General features: G+C 38.0%; 1 protein-coding gene across 1 annotated transcript in view; it reads left to right on the top strand.

Annotated features, from left to right (window-relative positions):
- LOC117675306 (unconventional myosin-X-like) overlaps positions 1-22,759 on the top strand; it is a 44,287-nt gene that overhangs the window by 7,664 nt on the left and 13,864 nt on the right. Inside the window, exon 2 of the mRNA XM_087881610.1 lies at positions 21,879-21,977. Coding sequence (XP_087737736.1) covers positions 21,879-21,977 — 99 coding nt within the window. The remainder of the gene's footprint in view (positions 1-21,878; positions 21,978-22,759) is intronic.

Genomic DNA, 22,759 nt, shown 5'->3' with positions numbered 1-22,759 from the left:
ATGTTTATGGTTTTTTTTTTTATCTTTAATGATATTTAAAAGCTTACATATTTATTCCAAAAAGATACTGGAGTTAGTAGGGTATAAAAATCTAGTCTATTAAGATTCATTTATTAATATTCTTTAGACAGCCTGGCTTACAGTGGTGTGATCCAATCACACCCTGGGAGAAATAACTTGAATTTGAAATATACTTCAGGGATAAAAATTGCTCATGTAACTGCAGATGCTTCTAAGTGATGATGTCCTTTACTACAGTTTTTGGATGCAGTCATATACAGAAAGGTATTGTTCATCTGCAATGTTATGTCTCTCATGTCACCAAATATAGAAAAATAATTAGACATCACCTCATGTGCCAATTGCCTTCATCTGTTCATTGGTGTTCAGTGGTGACCTTACAGCTGCTAAAGTAAATCAACCATTACAAATTCCTAGAAACCATTCCTTTTTCTTTCTTTTTTTACGTGTGGGTACCATGTGAGCAATTATAAACACACTTAACTATATGAAAATAGGAGATTTCTAACAAATAAAAAAGAATCACTTGAAAAATACAGTGTAAAACTCTGAGAAATCTTCTACTTGAAATATATAAGTGAAAACATGCACTGTTTTCTGGGTACAGCTCTAAAGACAAATGTGGCAGAGCCAGTAGTGGGCTGCAACCAGTTTAACAACTGGTTCTGTGAGTGCAAGCTTTGCACGCTTGTGGGTTTTGCGTGCGAGTGCACGCCTAACGCACATAGTGTTCAAAATACAGCAATTTGAAGCTCAGCTGCTTACCTTTTAAGGCAGCCCTGGTAAGTAGAACAGCCGAGGTGCGGTAATTAGCCGTGCCACGCAAATCAACTGAGCCAGAAAGAAGGAAATATAGGATAGGATAGGGTGGGGACAGGTAGACATGGCCATCTGATCATTGGAACTACCGGTTCGCCTGAACTGGCGGCAGCCCACCACTGGGCAAAGCGCCCTGGTGCTGCTAGTATCATAGGATAAAAGCCAAAGCATCCCCTTTTAACACAGACTTAGAAATTCTGGTGTATCACAGTTTAGATATACACAAATGGCAGTTGGGTTTAGAAAGTAATTAATTAATAACTGGAAATTATAGGTAGTCCTTATGTAGTGATCAAAGTTGGGATTGGCAACTTGGTTATTAAGCAAAGCTATCCCTACTTAGTGTTCTTGGCCACATTTTCGGAAGTGGTTTGATGTGGTCTCCTTCACAAGGGCTGATAAATACTGGCCCAAAGTCACCCAGCTGGCTTTGTGCCTAGGGCAGAATTAGAACTCTAGTTTCCCTGCTCCTAGTCCAGAAATTTAGCCACTTAGCCACAAAACCAAACTGGCACCCTTTGCCCCAGGTCCTTATTAAAATCAGTGGTCAACCTCGAATCTAATCCCATCTTTCTAGTTCCATCCCCACCCCAATATTAGCTTTTTCTATCTTCCTTTCCTTATTACATTTATATCCTGCCTTTCAGGGGTAGGTTCTACTTACCTTTACTACCGGTTCACAGTGGGGCCGCGCTCTCACTTTGCTTGTGCGTGTGCGTGCTCTTCTGTGCATGTGCAGAAGCGTTTTGGTGACATTGGGGTCGGTGGGCGGAGCCTCCCGCCGGTTTTACTACCGGTTCTATAGAACTGGTGCAAACCGGGGACAACCTACCACTGCTGCCTTTTATTCAGAAGATACATAGTGCTTCCTCCTATCTGTCCCACTATAACAACTCTGTGAGAGAAGTTGGACTGAGAGGGAAAGTCACTCAGTGAGTTTCTCTGGTTTAATATGAGTTAGCTAGATTTTAAGTTCCCTAGCCTAACACCTTATCCCCACATAATCATTTTTATTCTCAGTTGAGGGATGGAATAACAGAAAGGATACTATGGTGTTAAAATAGCCAGCACAAATCTGACAACAGACATTTATACCATCCAAACATGTTCCCTCCAGTTTTGATAACATGTCTGTTTTGATCTATGCTGCGGGATGAAAAAGGGATTCTCAAAAAGTGCTTAATCTTCAATAGGCCATATTGGCAAATCTCCATAATATTAGCTCACACGGTAGCTCAAAAACATGTTACTCCCTATGGCAATTTCTCTGAACCTACCGTACATTTCCTTGCCAAGTTGCACCCTGCTAATATGTATTAATGAATGGTTTGGTATAAAAATAACAGCTAAACAGTACAATACCATAAATTTTATTTTATTGGGTGTAAAGCATCTGAGATTGTCTTTGTGTTTTGGTGAAAAGTTGAATACAGATGACCCTTGCCCAAGATGATTTTTATCAGTTTCAATGCTAGCTTCTGATTGCAGTAAGTGAAAGAATGTCTAAACAAATTTATTTACTTACTTATTTATTTATTTAATTTATATGCTGCCCCTCTCCGGAGACTCAGGGCGGCATTACTATCACAGTATTAAAGAGAAGTTATACTGAGTAGGATTTAAGAAACATCTATGATTTTTTTCCCCTGATCAGTCTTGAACTGGCATGCTTTCATGGAGTTAACTGATAACTTTAATATTATTATTTTTTTTGCAATTTAATGGCTAGCTTGTTGGGCTTGCCCTTTTAATATAATTAAAAGGTATATATGGGAAACTCCAGGAGACAGTGGATGATGGGTGGGGCCTGGTGTGCTATGGTCCATGAGTTACAAAGAGTTAGACACAATTTAGTGACTGAACAATAACAAACACAAGGGAAAATACTAAAAATGTTCCCAGAAAATAGTTTGTCCCATTTAGATTTATCGAGAATTGGAAGATATGTTGGGTGTATTCAAATCTAGGGTTGGGATGTTGGTGCCCTCCAGATGTTTCAGACTACAGATTCCACAATTCTTTGTTATTAGCCGGACTGAAAGGTATATGCAACATCTTGAGGATACTAGGTTGCCTTTACCTGATCTGTTCAAACTACTTTATCATTGCATGAACTGTACTTCATAATTCTGATACAGTTTTCTTGACACATAATGGCTAACATTTGTTTGCTCCTCCACTGAAGGAGTTCACCAGGTCTTGAAGCAATATGATTTATGATCAAATATGCATCAATATTAGGATTTTTTTCCTGATCTGCTTTCCTGTTATTTCTACCTATTGTTTCTAAACTTGCCATTTGGAGTAATAGAGATCTTCTATCTAACAACATACTGTATGTAATTTTTCTTCTAAAAATATGATGCCAAGAAATGAATGCACTACTCCAAAAATTGCCTGACAAATCAGAATAGAGTTTTATTTCCAATGATTGGACATAATAGTTATTTTAATTCCATCCAACACTATGCCAGCTTGTTTTTGCTAAGTTTGTGATCCCTTAAAATACTTCGATCCCTTCTGTATGTCCTACTTTCCAATGATATTACCCCATTCTATCTTGTGTATCATTTTTTAAAATTTATTTTTAATACTAGTTTACATTCCAGAGTACTGTTTTGAGCATGATGTTCAAAGTTGTTTTCGTTTGAAACTTGATTTGACTTAGGAAGCCTGCATTTTTTTGTGTCACCTGATGATTTAATAAGTAGTCTCTTTATATCCTTACTAAGTTATATTTTAAAACCACCGAATTGTACAGGACACAAGACAAGAGTCCTGCAGAATCCATTTGAGTCTTTCCACCTGGTCATGATAGAGCATTTGTTGAAAATGACTCCTTTACCAGCTGCTGATTTATCTAACAATAGCTGGCACCAATCCTTCATTAGAATCAACAAGATATAATATGTCAAGGTGTTCCCATATTTTACAACAGCGGCCCCCAACCTTTTGGGCACCAGGGACCAGTTCCGTGGAGAGAGGTTTTTCCACAGACCGGAAGGGGCATGGTTTTGTGTGCTGCCCGCATCCCATGGATGGGGCTTTGCTTTTTTACATGGACTGGATTCTGGCATGCTGCGGTACAGTGCCAGTCCATGGACTGGGGGTTGGGGACCCTTGTTTTACAAGACAAGTAATTCCCCTAGAATAAAAGAAATAAAATAGTGTGGCAATATTTGCTTAATCATTTAATAATTATTTGAGAATCTTGCCTAATACTTTTTGGAGTAGTTAAGAATTGAGCATTCTCATAGTTCCATAATCCTGATGCCATATTTACAATGCCACCTGCTACATTCATAGCTTATGAATATTTAGAGCAATTAAACGTTCATATTTTCAGCTATATGTTTTTTTGCTTTCTACGTGAGTCAGGATTCTACATTATCAAGGTTACATAGAAAGTAAGAAGGCTTCACTGCAGCTGAGAACCTGTAAGTGTCTGCAGCAACGGTAATTTGATTGACTTTGGCAAGGAATGGAGGATATTCAAAGTTGAATGTTTTGGATAACAATGTCTTAATGGGACTCCTGATACCGACTGAAGACAGGAATAAAATTCAAAATGACATTGATAATAACACGATGGAATGAAAAGTTCTTCCTTTAGGAGACAGAAATTAAATGCTCAGGTAGGTATAGGGCAAAGGATAGCTAGCTTGCAATAGTACTTGTGAAAAAGAATTTGGAATAGTAGTTAATTAAATTTGAACATGAGCCAGCAAGCTGCATCAAAAAAGGTATAGTTTGTTATAGAAAATTATAGAAAATGAATTAGTTACAGAAATGATTACAGGAAGACAGATTCCAATTGAATTTCAGAAAAATAACAAATCCTGAAAGTTCAGCAGTAGACCAGTTACCCAGAAGGTAGTGGGCTTCTGTTCATTGGTTAAGATTCCTTAATTTGTCATTTTACGCTACACAGATGGTTGGGTTTGATAAGCTTAAAATGATCCCCGTGATTGTCTAAAGTTGTACTTAAATGCTGGTAGAAACCATGAGCTTGGGAAAAACTTTAATGTAGTAATTTTAATGCAACATTAATGTAGTATTTTTTTCTACATTAGTACCACACTCCTGAAGTACGATAACTATTTCTATTCTAATCCAGATACAAGTATGACCAATGTTTTTAAGACAAGGAATCAACAATCTGAAACGGGCAGAAGTAATCCTCAAAGGATATGATTGAAACCTAATTAGCACTTCTTTGCTTGCCTGCTAATAGTAGAAGAAACAGTGCCACCGATAAGTAAATGTATAGAGATACAGTATACACATACCTATCAGACAATTGGGGGGGAGGGGGTTGAGCAGCATTATAAAGCATAGAAAAGGCTGAAAAATAGTAAGACAGAGAAATTAAAGGCAAGAGATAAGAAAAGGAAATACAGCTAAATCTAGGTAACTTCAATACCTTTTACTATATCTCTTCATATTTTATAGTGTTGTAAACTATCTTTGTTTCTATTGTATCTAGTTAGTTACTGCTTTCTTTAGACTTTCCATTTCTCTTTGAGGATTGTATCAACTCCCTCCAACCACAAATGTTTCGGCCTTTTCCTTAATCATGACCCATTCACTCATTCTTCATTTATTTGTTTTATAATTCAGACCTCATTCTTATTCTTTATATGACAAAACCAACACAATATACTTCTTTCATACTATTCATTCTCTGTTGAATTCAATCTATATCACCCATTGATTCTTGGCCCTACTTGTTGTATAACACGCAATTAGTATTTCCACTGCATTCAATTAATGTTTATATTTCTCTTGATCTACCAACCTCTCACTTCCTTATGACAAAGATAATTGAAGCACACTTTCATACACAGCCACTTTTGCTTTTTGCAACGGGATTCTTCATCACAGACTATATATTAACCACTCTTTGACATTAGCATTTGCATATCTTAAAATGTCTCCATCTGTTTTCCTATCATCCATAAACATTCTACCAAGATACCCAAATTAATCTAGTTTCTCATCATTTATGTGCAACTTGCAATTATCTTCATATTCCCTGTCAAACATAATGATATTGGCATTTAACATAATATTGAGATCCATATTGCTTATTACCTCATATAATCTCTGCAATAGTCTGCAAATCATTCAGGCTCTCAGTTGACAATATGGTCATTGTCTTCATGCAAAAATACATAAACATTCATGTTCATAACTGTCAGCCCCTGTAAAGTAGACCAGACCGGGAAATCAATTCCCCAGGAAGGATAAAACTACAGATAGTCCTTCACTTACAACCACAATTAGTCCTGGAATCTCAGTTGTTGAACAAGGTGGTCCTTAAGCAAGACACCACATGGTCACTTTGCTCAACAACCAAAATCCTGGTTCTCCAAATTACAGTTGTTACAGCTGGCTCTAAGGCAAAGGTAAAGGAGTCACTGGATTTTGCTCTGCTAGTCATTGCTGATTTTGGGGGTGTGTGGGGTGTGTGCTCATCTCTTGTTTCTAGACTGTTGAGTCAGCGCTCTTGATGGTCAGGTAACCAGCATGTTATCATGTCATAGTACAGAGCATGCAGCAAAACATGGAGCACTGTTAGCTTCCTATCAAAGAAGGTAACATCTGGAAGAGAAGATTGTAAATGGCAATCACATGATCACAGGGCAATTGGTAACTATTCATAAATGCAAACAGCACATCTCCATAATCACTACAAGTATTCTTTATACAGGTAGTCCTTGATTTATGACCACAATCAAGCCCAAAGTTTCCATTGCTAAGCAAGAGAGTTAAGTTTTGCCCCATTTTATGACCTTTCTTGCCACAGTTGTCAAGTGATTCACTGCAGCTGTTAAGTTAGTAACATGATTGTTAAGTGAATTTGGCTTCCCCATTGACTTTGCTTGTCAGAAAGTTGCAAAAGGGGATCACGGGACCCCAGGACTTATGACACTGGTCATAAATACCAGTTGCCAAGCGTCTGAATTTTGATCACATGGTTATGGGGATGCTGCAATGGTTTTAAGCGTGAAAAAAGGGTCATAAGTCCCTTTTTTCAGTGCTGTTGTAACTTTGAATAGTCACTAAATGAACTGTTGTAAAAGTACTACCTGTACTTTGATCTCTTCTGGACCCATCCCTTTTCGTAAGGCCCTCACTGCAAATTGCCACTCCCTGGGTGTTTAAAAGGCAGCTTGGTTTGAAGATGCTGAGAGATAATGGGGCTAAATGGCAGGATATCTGGCAGAAGATAGCATGGGTGTGCAGTATTCTAAACGGTGTGGTAATGTCAGCAGGAACATCTCAAGGGTAGCACTGGCAGAAGAGGTACACACTGGCTTGAGCCGCTCAAGCATGGTGGTGCTGATTGTAAGAGCTGGGCAAAGAAAATCAGTGGTGTAACTGGAATGTCAGAATTGGTGACGGAAGGATTGTTGTAGAGAACATTAGAGGCTAAGCCAGGACACCCTAGCTGGCAACATAGGGCTCTCAGCAGACACGGATAGCTGGCTGTGTGTTGCAGAGGCATTGGTGTAGCTGAGGAGCCAGCAGTAGCAAGTTGCAGAAGACACACTAAAAATATAATAAAGACCATTTAGCTATTTAAGGAGACCTCGGGAAAGAGATAGTCTGTTAGAAGATGGCCTGTGGTGCTGATGCCTGGCATCCCCAGGCTTCACCAATGCACAACATATTGGCAGGGTATTTGGAGACCTAGAAGACTGTCGGTTTCCCAGGGAAGCTCATGGCACTGACAGTAATTGAAAGAGATGGACAGGATGCGGCGCCAGATCTGAAGAAGCAATCCAGAAAAAAAGAAAGCTGCCGAGACCTCCAATATTTCTACCCCATAGCAGCCCCAAGAACAAGTGCCCAAGAAATTAAAGGGTTGCAATTGAATACCAGCTGTGTACAAAAGTGCCCTTGGGCTAAACTCTGAAGGCAGGATGAAATGGAAAAATATAAGTAATATTAGAAAAGACTGAGCTAAGATAGAATGCAGTACAAGATCAAAACCACAGTAAGATACATTCTAGGACAGGAAAGAGAATTATAAGGAGAAGGTACAGTTTTCTAGGCAGAGGTATGGGTTGAATATATTTACCCGGAAAAAGGAGTTTGGAACCTCACACTTGTTTATTTGGATGAAATGATTGGAATAAAAAGCCCCGGTTATAGGAATTGTCTGATCTTTTACCATTCATCAAATCAAACCTAGGAGAGGAGCGTGAGACTTCCTTGTTTTACCCTCAGTGTTGAACCATTTGCTAAACATTCCATTTGTCCTCCCGCACGCTTTACTTCTATCGTATTCTGTCCTTAACACAGCCAACAGCGGACCTTCATGTTTATAGCAAGCGATAGCACTTAGACTTATATACCACTTCACAGGGCTTTACAACCTTTTCTAAACGGTTTATAGAGCCAGCATATTGCCCCCAACAATCTGGCTCCTCATTTTACCGACCTCAGAAGGATGGAAGGCTGAGTCAACTTTGAGCCGGGGGGAATCGAATCCCTGGCACTCTGCGGAATTAGCCTGCAATAATGCATTCTAAGCACTGCGCCATCACAGCTCAGTTATGCTCGTGAAACATTCCATTCATTTTAACGTATACTTTATCTAAATCAGTAAACATGCCACAGACATTCTTTCTTTCATTTATATATTGTTCAGTGAGTGAAAATCTGGCCTTGCACATGCCCTGCCCAACATAAAAGACACATTGCATTTTCCAAATTTGCTCATTATCCCTTATGCTCTGCCAATATCTTTCCAAGTAATTTCAACAAATGAATCCCACTGTACTAGTTGTATTCACCACTGCTATCTTTCCCTTTGTGAAGGGAAGCAATCACAATTTCCAGTTGTCAGGCATAGATATAGCCTTCATGTGTACCTCATTCATCCATTTTTTTTTTACTGTTCTTATAGTAAAGCAAAAGACTCTTGTGGTTTTCAGCATTTCCATTAAAACAATAAAAGCAACACATCACCATCAGTAAATGAAACCTAAACTCCCCGCTGTCCATTAATAGCAGCTTTATATGAGTTAAAAGCCTTACGAAAGAGCTCAACATTTGTCACCTTCCTATGACAAAGGAGAGGGTACCATATGAATTACCAGGAATAAGGAATTCCATCCTTTAACATATATCTAACATCCGCCTGTAAATCTCTGAAAAACTCATTCTGCATTCTTTCCTTATCAGTTTCGTCCCAAACTAGTCATTTTTATCTTTTAATCCCATTTATTCTGCTGGAGGCTTGTTCCACACAGATTTCTATTTTTTAAAAAAATTCCCATCAGCATTGTTCTGGATTTAATTTGCCTTTTGCAGTATTAACCATGCTTTATTCTCTTTGATGGCATTATTTGAAGTCTCTTTTTCTTTCTATAAACATACCTCATATTCATTCTTTTGCAGCAATCATTCTCTTATGTGCATTTTTCTTTACCCATAGCCTTTTACATTCATACACATCAATTTTTCATATTATCTTTACCAGGATGACACACACTTCTGTGGAACTCCTTACTTTCTATTCTCTTCCAAGCAGCCTTCACACCCTCTTCACTAATTTGTTATGTCTACTTCCCCCCCACTTGTTGTGGTCCACCAGCAACCTGCAGAGCTGGCAGCAGAGTCAGACAATGAGGAGGCTGGAGAGGAACATGGGCCAGTCCTGGAGTCTGGGGAAGACTCGGATGAGGGCTCTATGTTGGAGGCAGAGATGGGGTCAGGGCCATCTGGGAGTTATGCACGGACTCTGGAGCCTTCAGAGTTGGACATCAGAGAGGCAGAGGAACAGGAGGAGCCTGTTCCTAATGCGCTCATGTGCAGAGCTGCCAGAAGGCAAGAATAGTTAAAACAAAAGGGACGACTCAGGAGTAAGGTCTGGAGATAATTGGCCCCTCCCATAAGACTTAAAAGAGGAGCAAAGGCATGTGGGCCCTTTGCAGGAAAGCAACGTTGTTAATTCTGTTCCCAGTTGGCATCTCTGTTTGATTCTGGACTCCATGTGGCTTTGCCAAGTAGGTTTTTGGCAGCGTGTCAAGGGAGATAAAGGTTGGTGATTATCCGGAAGGACTTCTCCCAAAGGTCATTTTGCAACTAATTGGGACTTAGCTGTGAATGAACGTAATTCACAGCTGTTGCAATAAAAGAGGTTTTTGGGACTATTTGTGTGTTTTAATGATTCAGTAAGCCTAGATCACAACACCACTGCTTGAGAGATTAATCTGTTTTCCCATACTTTTTTGTATGGAATTGGGATATTCTCTTCCTGTAGCCTTTCTGTCTTCCAATACATTTTTGTATGGAGTTAGAATAGTCTCTTTCTGTAGCCTCTCTACTTTTTTAAAATTTTCCTTTTCCATGTCCATCTCCCCCTTTCACTGGAGCTGCTACCAGACTTGGATAGTCTCTTCCTGCAGCCATTCTAGTTTTTTAAATTATTTATTTAGAAAATTTATGGTCGCCTGACTCACTTTCAGTGATTCAGCTGGGCAGCTGATAAGAATAAAACCGCAATACAAAAAGCAATAATCCCCCACCCTCTGGTGACAACAATCAGATGGGCTCCATATCACTCTGGGGTCCTCAGGCCCATTGGCAGAACCAAGGCCTTGCAAAGGAGTCTCAGAGTGGAGGCCAATCTTATCTCTGAGCGATGATATTCCACAGGGAGGGAAGACTTGCATTACAGAGAAGGCCCTTCTTGGTCCCACTAGATGGACTTCCTTAGAGAGGAGACTTTTCTTCTTTGTCCATCATTTCCCAAGATGTAGCACATTTAATACTACAAAAATTGGTTTTTCTCACATTTAGAACCTCCCAACATTTTCGCATTCAACATTTTGCAAATGTTCCAGAAATACACACACACACACACACACACACACACACACACACATGTATACATGTACATATATCCCTGCTATCACTATCCCTGCTATTCAATCTTCAATTTCGCAAACTCCTTTTACTGGTTGATAGCCTTGCAAGTGATATAAAATTTCTTCAAATATCAATTGCCTATGTTTTTCAAATCTTAAGAAAACTGCAGTGACTAACATGATGGCACACAGCTGACGTTCCCTGATGTTTTCTACAAATAAAGGTGTTAAGGTAATCCTCGACTTACGACCCTAATTGAGCCCAAAAATTCCATTGCTAAGTGAGACAGTTAAGTGGATTTTGCCCCGTTTTACAATATCTTTTCTTTGCCACAGTTGGCAAATGAATCACTCCAGTTGTTAAGTTACTGTAGTAACATGGTTGTTAAGTGAATCTGGCTTCTCCATTGACTTTGTTTGTCAGAAGGTTGCAAAAGGTGATCACATGACCCCAGGACTCTTCAACCATCATAAATATGACTCAGTTGTCAACCGCAGGAATTTTGATCACATGACATGTGAAAAATGGACATAAATCACTTTTTTCAGTTCTGTTGTAACTTTGAATGGTCACTAAATGAATGGTTGTAAGTCGAGGACTACCTGTAACTAATAGATTGTATATGTATATATAAATTGTACTCAGGTAGGCTTAACATGTGTTAGACAACCTTAGAAAAGCAAACAGTTGAACTTTTCTTTCTGTAGAAGAACTTGAACTGTTATTCTGCTTTCTTTACCTAATCAACACTCACTGTATCTAGATTAGTTATATGGACAGTGTAAGTTGAGGTAAATTAAACGATAAGGATTTCTGAACCAACTCTAGTACAGTCTGTACCTAGAACTCAGTTCTAGTATTTGGGTCTTTGAAATAATCTTTGAAAACAGATTATGGTTAAGGGGAAAACTATTTGTTATCTAATTTAAATTTAGTGAGTTAATTGCCATTATGTCAGGCCTGACTCCTGATAATTGTGTTGACAAATATATCAACAAGAGTTGTCCTCAATGGCAATCAGTAATCCTTTCTGGTGAGTACCTTGATTGTGTCAATATTCCTTATTCATTCTCTTTTCTTTTTTCTATTCCTTCTGCTTTTGCATGGTCATTAAAAATATTGCCCATTGTACAACATGTCCAAACTGTATAAGTTTCTAATTATTAATAATCCAGATTTTATTTCATCCATGACTGATTGATTTGTTCTTATTACAGTCCATAGTACTTTTAGTAAATGTATTTTGGATGATGTCAGTATTTTAAAGACAGTGAATATTTTTAACTTGATTTGCATATATAAATTGATTTTCAAGAGTGCCGGAAAACTGATATTTACTTTCAGATGACAAAGTAGTATGACCTGAATATGTTAGGGTTTTGATTTTCAGCTGCCAACTCTTCTGGTCTTGCCATTCACTGTGCAGTTTACATGGGTATGTAGATGCACTTGAATCATTCCATTTCCTACTCTGAATGACTGTTTCTCCAAATTCAGCTCTTACAATTGCTTCCTCATTATAATGACTCCTCAGAAGTGTAATTAGATATTTTTGGCATACTATTAGCTTTGATATATTCCACATTCTGCCATGGTCTCTACAATCAAGGGTCTGGCTGTAAGGACAAGCAAACCACCTCCTCTAATTATCTTGCTCTGCTCATTATCCATCATATGTTAACCATCTCATCTTGCCATCTCTGTCTTTTCTGAAATCTGTCTTCTCATTTCCGTGAGTGTCTGTATTCTTTGTAAGATGTCAAATAAAATTTTGTTTCCTTGAGGAGATGGTGGAATGGTTTGATACTTGCACATTCTCTAGTACATACAGTATTTTTTCTTTCATAATATATACTGTACACCAATATTTTCTGTTCATATATTTTTGTTTCAGATTTGGAAGTTAGATTCATATTCTACCTTTCCTTCAATTGAAGGTGGTGTATATAATACTCCTCCCATTTCCCCCATAGCGATAACTGTGAGGTATATTGGGTGAAAAAGAGTGACTGGTCCAAAATCACATGGGTAGTTCTAGTCTAACATCTTTTATATATATATATATAAACAGTTTTTATCTCTATATATAAAAGCAAAATACCACTCAAGCATTATCACAAAATCTCCAGAACTGTAAAGCCACGTATGTTCCTCTTGGCTTCTAGGTGCTCGCTAAGAAACGATTTTTCAAAATGACCATCAGATCATTAGTATTTCCTATATTATTATTAACACGCTCTGATGCTAAGGAGTTCTACTCCCCCTCCCCACCTGAAAAGAAATCTGTTCCAAATGCAAAACACAAGCAGAGGAGAGGAGTTTCAGTTTTACTTTCACAGCAACAAGCAGTTTTACTACACAATAGTTGAGCTAAGCCACAGCCAGGATCCTTCCTGTTTCCTTCTTGCTCACACAGCACATATTGTTTGAGTTTCCAAACACCCCTCAACTCTCTCACACACTGACAGGACGCGATTAGGAAAACACAAGTAAAGAAAGCTGCACACAAGTATCGTCAAACTCATCCCCAAGTCAGTAGACAAAAAAGCTGTAAAAAAGTATACATCTTATAACCCCAAACAACCACTATTAAAGGTCTTAAGCTCATCTATTTTATTGTTGTTACATTTACAATAATGTCTTCATCTGTAACAGAAACTTAGCTTACCATCTCTAACGAAATAATACAGTCACTTTTTTAACAACTCATTAATTTTCAAGCTTTAAGTGTCAATTTATCAAGCCCCATCACATAGTTTCCTAGCGAAGCACGGGTATGCAGCTAGTTAGTTTGTAATATATCATACAAAGAAAATATAAAAGTAAATAGTAGGAAAAATAGGGAAGGGAAAAGGGAAGGAAAAAGTGAAGGAAAGAAAAGGGGGGAAAGAAAAAAAATGCATTGACTTCTGACTCCCTTTGGTGCAGTAGAATAAGGCATTAACATCAAACCTCAACATCTAGTCCAACTTCTTGATGACCACATCACACTGACTCAAACATTTGTTGGCATAAAATTATCTTTTATCTTTCTGCTTTAAACATTTCTGTAGACATTTTATATACATGTGCCTTACATTTTCCTGCTTAACAATTGGTATATCTATTTTGTTGAATACTATGTGTTGCCTACACATGCTTCTATCATCTCATAAACCCATTTGTAATAAGCCTCACAATAGCCTTTCCATCTTCCTTTCCATCTTCGTTTAACTTTCTGCATCAGAAGTTCCAACTGGATTGATTTTTTTCAATTTCTTACCAAGCAGTCAATTGGATTCTTATACTGGCCATTCAATAATATCCAGTTGTATAATTGTGTTTATGTTGCTTGGAAGAGACACTAGCAATGAGCAAAATGTTTCCTGCTTAATTATGTTGACCCATTTCAAATATTCCTGCAATTTCAGGTTCCTCCATTTCTCCAGTGAGTACCAGCTTCTTCTAGATGTTGAGTTTTAGCATCTCTTGCAATTTGCCATGCAATTATTAAGTATCTTTTCACCACTGTATCTATGATAAATTTGGCTGTCTTCATTTTGACTCAGTGGTACAGTACAATGCTATGAGGATTCAGGATCCTTCAACTTTTTTAGCTTAGGCTGAAAAGTCTCCCGCTTGAAAACTTGGAAAGTGTGTCAATTTTGATAATATTGGGTGAGATGGGCTATTGGTTAGATAAAGGGAAGGTTTCCCTGGTCTTGTCATGTCCAATTCTAGGGTGCGGTGCTCATCTCTTTTTCCTAACCAAAGGAGCCAGTGTCCAAAGACACTTCCGTGGTCATGTGGCCAGCATGACTATACACAGAGTCGCATGGAATGTTATTACAGTCCCACAAAGCTGTACCTATGTATCATTTGCATGTTTTCAAACTGCTAGGTGGAGAGGAGCTGGGACAATAACAGTAGCTCACCCCATCAAGTAGTACTTGGGTGTAAGTTAATGAACAATGATTTTACTTTAGATTTATGGGCACTAACCCCATGCAATATACTGTAATTACAGTAATGCTCCACATAACAGCAGGCAGCATTATCACATTAACTACTATTAAGCTACTGAGTAAGCTGGGTTTATATAGAAAACAATGAGATCAACAGAGTGACTTTGTGTAAGCAGATTAAATGAAGACATATGGAAAGAGATCTCCTAAGATATTTTTGCTCCATCTGATCTCATTGCCTTGATGCATTGAGTGGGCTCTTGTTAAACACTGCTGACTATGCGTAACTGTGCAGTATGTAGGTTAACTTCGTGATACCTGTTCTGTATCCTGCAGAATTGAGTCTTTCTTTTTGAGAGGTGGAGATGCAGCTGCTGTGGCTGAAGCCCTTCTAATTTAGTGAAGCAGGATGCTAGAAATTGCATTCAACTGAAGGCATTGCTTGACTTCTGTTCCTGAGGGTAGCATGTCTCCTCTCCAGACTGTATGACCTTGTCAGAATTTGCAAGATCAGCATAACTGAGAGGAATGGATCTCTGTGCTGCAGAGGAGACTTTCAACATAGGAAGAGCTGTGACAGCTGGTTCACTTTGAAATGCAGCCTTTCATTACAGCTGATTTTTTCATTTACATGTAATTCCTCTGTTACTTATAGACAGGGCAGCACCTCTGTTTCATATTATCAGCTCTTTACTGTAGGCCTGGTATCTTATTCCTAATTTTATTCTGAAGTCATCCCGTTATTTCTATAACAGAGTGGGAAATCTGTGCTTAAAAATGTCGCCCTTCTGATTGTTGTGCTATGCAAAACTTGTCAGATTGGTCACCAGCTGAGAAGATCATTTTGTTGATACATCCTACTGTCATATAAACTTAATGGTAGACTAGTATAATTTACTCTGATTTTATGCTCAAGAATGTGTCATGTTTCTAACATGGCATCAGTCAGGTGGAAAAGAGATACAGGTAGTCCCCACTTAATGACCCTGGTTGGGACTGGCAACTCTGCAACTAAACAAGCCATCAGTAGGTGGGAAATCATTTGGCTGTGATTGTGTGTTCCAGTTGGAAAGAGACAAGACTACTGTCTCGATTTCACACCTTCAGCTTTGCTTTCCTTTCTAACATCCCCCCCCCACACACACACACACTTGCAATGTTCCAGTGCCTGCTTTCTGTCTACAGTGGGGAAAATGGGAGGACCACAAATTAGAAAAGATTCATGATTGATCGAGAAAACGAATAGCAAAATGTTGGAGTGTTGTTGCTTTTTTGAAACACTGGAAATCTTAAATGGACTTCTTGCTGAAAGAAGAAAAAAATGAAATGATTTATGGATTCGAAGATTAAGAAAGATATCAATTAAAGGAGGGGATGAGGAGATCTGAGAAATATTTAAGAGAGATGATGGACAACAAGAATGTCATTATTTGTTGAAAAGGAGATCAGAAGTCATTTCTCCATATTTATTGATTTTGGTTTTCTTTTCTTTTCGTGTATGTGTATGTTTTCTTTTGATTTGATTTTTATTATATGGGTTTTTTTTAATAAATATGAATTTTAGAAAAGAAAAACAATAAGAGAAAAGAATGCAAATTTTAGAAGGCACTCTGTAAAAGTACAAATCAATTCTCCTCCTCTTAAACTTAGACTGAGACTTAGAATAATTTTATTGTCACTTTGAATGTACACTAATCGGCATACTTTAAAATGAAATTTCATTGCATACAGATCTCAAAGGGTCACCACCTCCAATATACACTACATGACAAAATAAATAAATAAATAAGCAAATAAATCCAAAATTATGCATATACCCACATATATTATACGACACAGAGAAAGAACACAGTCTAGTTCGGATGTATACGTGTACATGGCGAAAAAAACGAATCTTGTTGCTTATCAGATTGATTGAATCCATCACCTATCATCTCTTACCTGGTATGTCTAAGAGGGTGGGGAAAGCTGATTTCTTTAATGTCTTTTTTTTACAAAATCAGGAATGTGAATGTGATAACAGTCACAAACAGTGATGGGGAAGCTCTGTCCTTATCATGTATTTAGAACTTCTTAAGAATTACCTGTTCCTGCTTCTCTAACGAGAAACAAATCTGGTACCAACTTTACTGCAAGCATTATTTGTAGTACTGTGCTCTAAAAACAAATACATTTCATCCCCAAACTCACTGCAGTCCCTGATAGTGACAGTGTCTTTATTTAAATGGTGGGCCAGATTTATTTAAAATGCTGGTTTGTTAGTATTTCAAATCTTATTGGTACATATTCACCAGCTGCATCTGCTTGGTTCCCCCTGAAATGGAAGCAACCACAATCCATATCCAGAAAGGCTTATATCATGTCTAACCTAAGACCTCCCACCCCTCCTTTTAACCTCAGTATTAGAAAACAGCTTTTGCAGTTGACTTTTGGACTCCGGCTTCTTAAGAAAAGCACTAAGTCAGAAGCCAGATTTAAAATTAAAATTAAACATCCTGTAGCTTCTAAATTCCTGCCACTCTTATACAGGGAAAAACTAAGTAGAAACAATTGAGAAGTCTGCCCTGGCACATTTGCTGGTACTTCCTAACATGCTAGAATTCTCAGCAGCTTATTACAGTATTTTGTGTGAATACTATCCAGTGAGCAATATACATTAATCTGCTACACTCATTTATAACTCTAAAATTAGGAAAAGCGCTTGAGACAACCATGTTAACAAATTTTTCAAAAAGTAACACTTTCCACTTTGAGTGTTAATAAAACATAATACCTCACTAATTCATAGAAAACTGTCTGCATAGCAAATGAATAAGTGTTGCATATCTACTGGATTGTGTGACTAATTGCATTGAAAGTCTATTTGTTGCAATGATCGCCTTTAAGGAAGGATAAATAACTTATCAGCCATAACATCTGAAAGGTCCAAGATTTCCAGCCTTGCCTTTAAGTTTACACTGATCTTAACATTAAATCTGAAGTCCTTACTTTTAGAGATTTAGGTCTCTTTCTTTCTCTCTTTTCTCCTTTCATCTGTGCTTCTGAAACTCATGTACCTCATCCATTCATCACGTTGCTTCCTCAAACCAGCTTCCAATTAGTTTTCCTTTGAATGTTTTTGCATATTATTATTGCATTTATCAGAGAGCTGAAATGGTATATTTTCTCCAAAATAGTTTGATTTCAAAGTGGGACGGTTGCCTTAAATTTGCTGAGAATGCAGTAGTGGAAGTAGAGAATATTTTCCCTTACTTAATCTTATTTCTGCAGGTGGTGCCTTCTTAAATTTAGGACCTTCATACTGTACTTTTGCCAAGGTAGAGCAATAAAGAGTACACTGCAATTTTAAGTAAACTTTTCATTCTGAGATACAGCGTGCAAGTTGAAATTTGGATCAGCACTTTTGGCTGCCTCACAGAATTACTTTCTATCTCTTGAGTTTATAGCACAGAATAACAAAACAAAATAAGAGAATAACAGAGTTGGAAGGGACTTGGAGGTCTCCCTGCTCAGGCAGGAAGCCCTATATATATTTCAGACAAATGATTGTCCAATCTCTTCTTAAAGACTTCCATTGTTGGCGAACCCACAACTTCTGGAGGCAAATCTTTCCACTGATTAATTGTTCTCACTGTCAGGAAATTTCTCCTTAATTCCAAGTTGTTTCTTTCCTTGATTAATTTCCATCCATTGCTTCTTGCCCTGCCTTCAGGGGCTTTGGAAAATAGGTTGATTCCCTTTTCTTTGTGGCAACCCCTTAGATATTGGAACACTGTCACCCCCTGGTCCTTCTTTTCAGTAAACTAGACAGACCTGAAAGCAAATAGTTGTTAATGTGAGATTAGCCTCTGGCAGAAAAAAAGCAGATTATTGCTCAAGAAGTATCAATGAAAGTCCGCATCCATGTTCTATTTGATCTCCCTTTCGTGAAAACCATTACTGATTCCCCCTCCCCCATTCTGCCTCTTTCTTGAGATCAGATAACCTCTTCTCTCTTGTGGATTGAGTAGATGTTCTTCCACCTGCTGCATCTCACATCTGCTTCCATTAGCTAATTTCTGTTTAGATGTATCTATTACTTATTTATGGTCCTCTGGATCAATCAAAAGATGCATTTGATGAAACTTGATTCAACCCTTATCTGGAAGTTATGGCTTCTCTCACCACCTCCCATATTGTAGCTACTTAATGTAACTAATAATAATATAATAATAATCTACTTAATAAGTAAGTTACCTGAGTCACTACAAGTTTTGTAATGTAGCCAAAGCAGAATCTTGATTCTTGATCATTTGGGAGCATATAATACAAGTGAGAGAAAGGGAGGAGGAGGAGGATTTACCTCATAAAAATGAGTATCTGAAGCAGCAAAGTTAAGACTGATCAAAATAGGATGCAAAGTTGTTCTTGATATCATCTATGGCTGATAATGGCTGATATGGCTAATAAATTTTTCACCATAGAAAGATTAGTTCAAAGACCGCATACTTCAAAAAGTCCTATAGTTTATCATTCACTGGGAAAAACCTAATATTCACCATCCTTTCATCTAGTGATTTTTTTTTTTAGCTTTTCATGTACACAAAGGACTCAGAGAGGCCAGGAATAAGCCATAACAAACAAAAGTTACATTTTAGCTCTGAGTCAGTATTCCGTGATCTTTCACCATTTTGCAAGACCATGAGATGACTTCATAGGAATTGTCTTTGTTGCATCTTGTCAGCGGCTCTTCAGTGACAAATATCAATCACTATGCAGAGGCATAAAGCAGGCAGGGCTAATGGCAATGACTGCTTAGTGGTATCCTGATTCTCAACCAGTCCCTCTTCTCCCCTGCTGCAGTTTTTGCTATCAATCTTTCCTCTATTGATTTGCCATGAAATTGGGGAAAAATCTTATCAAAATCTCTTTTAGCAATGGTACAGAGCTAGCCATGATTTTAACATTGATATGGACCACAGAGGGCAAGGAATGGTCTGCCTTGAGCCTCCATTTGAAAAATTTCCACAAAAATCTCCTATTAGATCAGGCTTTTCTGGTAACAAAAGCTGGGTCTTTGTGAGCAAAAAAGTGGATAGTGGCAGGGAGAGGCTGCTAAAGCTTTTTCCCAAATGCCACTTCTCAATTCCAGGCTTGTTATTGCAAAACTATTAAAACTGCTAAGCATTCAACTGTCCCAATTCATTTTCTTAAAAGTGGTTTGTGCTTAGCCCTTGGGTAAAATAAACATTTACTGCTACTGTGGCTCTAGTTATGCCTCCTCCCCCAAAGAGTAGCAATACACTTGTGTGCGCACACACAGACACACACACACACACACACACACACACACAGAGAGAGAGAGAGAGAGAGAGAGAGAGAGAGAGAGAGAGAGTGAGTGAGTTATGATCTGGGTTGACTGAAAAAGATTTGTTTTTCTCAGCAATAAGAAAGAGATTCCAGTACATGCCTCTTTTTATAGGAAAGAAACCCCTCATTTGCCTGTTTATTTCAGGCACTTTTTAGAAGTACTTTCAGTGTGTGTGTTTTTTTGTATTAGCAATTACTAGTATGGAATCAAAGATGGAGATGCAGGAGTTTAATATATTGTCCCTGTGGGAACTGGCAATCCATTATGACATTTATATGTTTGAAGCATGAACCCAAGAACAGAGCAGTTTGTAGTGATCCAAATCTTAATACTTTTCTACACTGGACTCTTCAGCTGCTTGTCTCCCTGTGTGTAAACCATTGATAAGCAAGCCAGTTTAAAAATCACTTTCCACATTTCAACTCTCCGTTTCTTCCTATTCAGATGACAACAGACCTTCTCTCTCTCTGGTATCTGTTCCGTATAAATTGGCTGTCCTATCCTTTTGTCCGCCTCCGGTTGATCAGTTTGAACTTTTATCCTAGCCAAGTTGGACCCTTTGTTTGTGTGAGGAATTATTGTGAGCTGAGGGTGCCGAGATGGGTCCAGCAGTAATTTCCATGATTATCACAAAAAAAATATTTCTAGTCCCTACGACATTGCCAATTTTCATGATACTTAATCTCTATGTAAGATATGTAAGAAGAATCAGGATTGTATGTAAAATGGTTAAAATTAATTGCATTTCTATCACACTTTCCTCTAAGGAACTGAAAGCAATATTTCAACTCCCTTTATGTTAGGTAGCATAAAGTAGAATTTTTAGGCTGATAAGACTTGATGAACTGAGATAGAGGGAAACGGTAAACAGTTTCAAAATTGACTTAAACTTGATCCTGGGACTCTTACATCTGAGTCTAACACAAATGAGCAAAAACTGGGCAGAATTAAATCTTGGAGTGTTGAAAGGGGCTGAAAATTATTGTCTAAACCCAGTTCCATACTACATACCAAGGTAGTGTGACTTTTACACAAAGGCTGCTTTTGCTTGGTTTATTCTAATAGCCTGGTGACAGCTTTTGGCACAATTCAGTAAGGACTTTGAATGTGGGGCAAGGCTGTGAGACTAAGTCCCATATTTGCCTGGGATGAATGGGAAAATGTTAACTACTGCATTGAAATATTGGCAAAGTAAGCTTTCTGCCATCCACAGTGTTTGCCATGTAACTACTTTAAAAGAAATTTAAGAATGAAGAAAGTTGATCCTTTTCTATTTGTCCCAATCTAAGCTGCATCAGGCAGACTGAACAGTTTATGTAACATTCCAGGATACTTGGGGATCCATGCAGACTATAGAAACTGAATATATTTTAGCCCTGATAAGCAACAGTGTTTAACTGTCATATATGTGGCGTTCTGAGAGGGACTGTAATGAATGTCATCCTGAGTGACAGTCCAGCCATCTTCCTTGTATTCCTATGAAAGCAGTTTAAGTAAAAAAGACAAAAGTGAAAGGATTAATCATCTATAATAGTTTATTTTGATACTAATTCTTATAGGATATATACTACCTTATTTATAAGATGAAGAGAAGAATGCCCTTTTGTGGTGGCCATCTACATGTTTTATTCATGCATTTTACTGCTGAATAAGCACATTTAAAGTATTTCTGTATATGACATATTTTTGCAGTTGATTGGCAAAGAAAGGAAATGATAGCAAGTGTGATCACTAAATATATATGTATGTAAAGTAGTATGTATGTAGGTGTCATATTTCTTAACTGCCCATCTCCCTCCGATGTACAAATGTAAACAGATAAAGACTATATGGCTGATCTCTCCGGTGATTGGTTGCAGGGAACACGCGTGTGGCTCCAGGAACCTGATTATATGCGGCCCTGCACTCTTGGATCCTGTGCTAATGGCTCCATGCTTTTCACTTCAGACTATGGTGAGGTAAGTGAAATTTAAGACTGTAATAAACCACTGAAGAAAGGACTCTTGGATAATCCCCTTGCTTTTTGAACAAAATTTGAAAAAATACATTGGGAGACTCAACTGATACCTAACATGTACTGTCTAAGATGGTCAAGTGTTCAGTAATGTCATCTTGCCTGAACAGGTATATTTTTCTTAAGACTTTGCTCCCCATTCTAACTTGCAAATTGGTTTTTCTGAATTGCTGTTAAACTCTTTGACCCTGAAACAAGGCACACAAGTTCTCAGAAAAGACAGCAACACACCTCAGTGGACTGGGGCAGGCTCTTGAAGCTTCCAAGCAATTCACACTTCAGTAGTTCTGCAGCTGGCCAGGTTTGAAACTGGAGATAATCCTGAATTAATACCTTGAATCGGTCATCTTCCATTTTCTCTAGGCAAATCCCCGCCCTTCTGAATCTCTCTGGTGTATTGGGGAGGGAGGCCTGCATTTTTCCCTGCATATATAGATAAGATGACCTAATGCAGATCAGTTATCTTTTAATGTGATCTAAACTGCCATTACAGCATCTCAATGAGGCTTGCTAAAAGAGCAATAGAAAGATGGATATCCTTTCAGTGTGTGTTTTTTATATATTAGCAATTACTAGTATGGAATCAAAGATGGAGATGCAGGAGTTTAATGTATTGTCCCTGTGGCAACTGACAATCCATTACATGTTTGAAGCATGAACCCAAGAACAGAACAGTCTGTAAGATTAAGAACAATCTTAATACTTTTCTACACTGGACTCTTCAGC

The sequence above is a fragment of the Pantherophis guttatus genome, chromosome 1 (assembly GCF_059756535.1).
Source record: "Pantherophis guttatus breed Tessera chromosome 1, ASM5975653v1, whole genome shotgun sequence".
In the NCBI taxonomy this organism is placed as follows: Eukaryota; Metazoa; Chordata; class Lepidosauria; order Squamata; family Colubridae; genus Pantherophis; species Pantherophis guttatus.
This window is presented reverse-complemented; position numbering and strand designations above follow the sequence as displayed.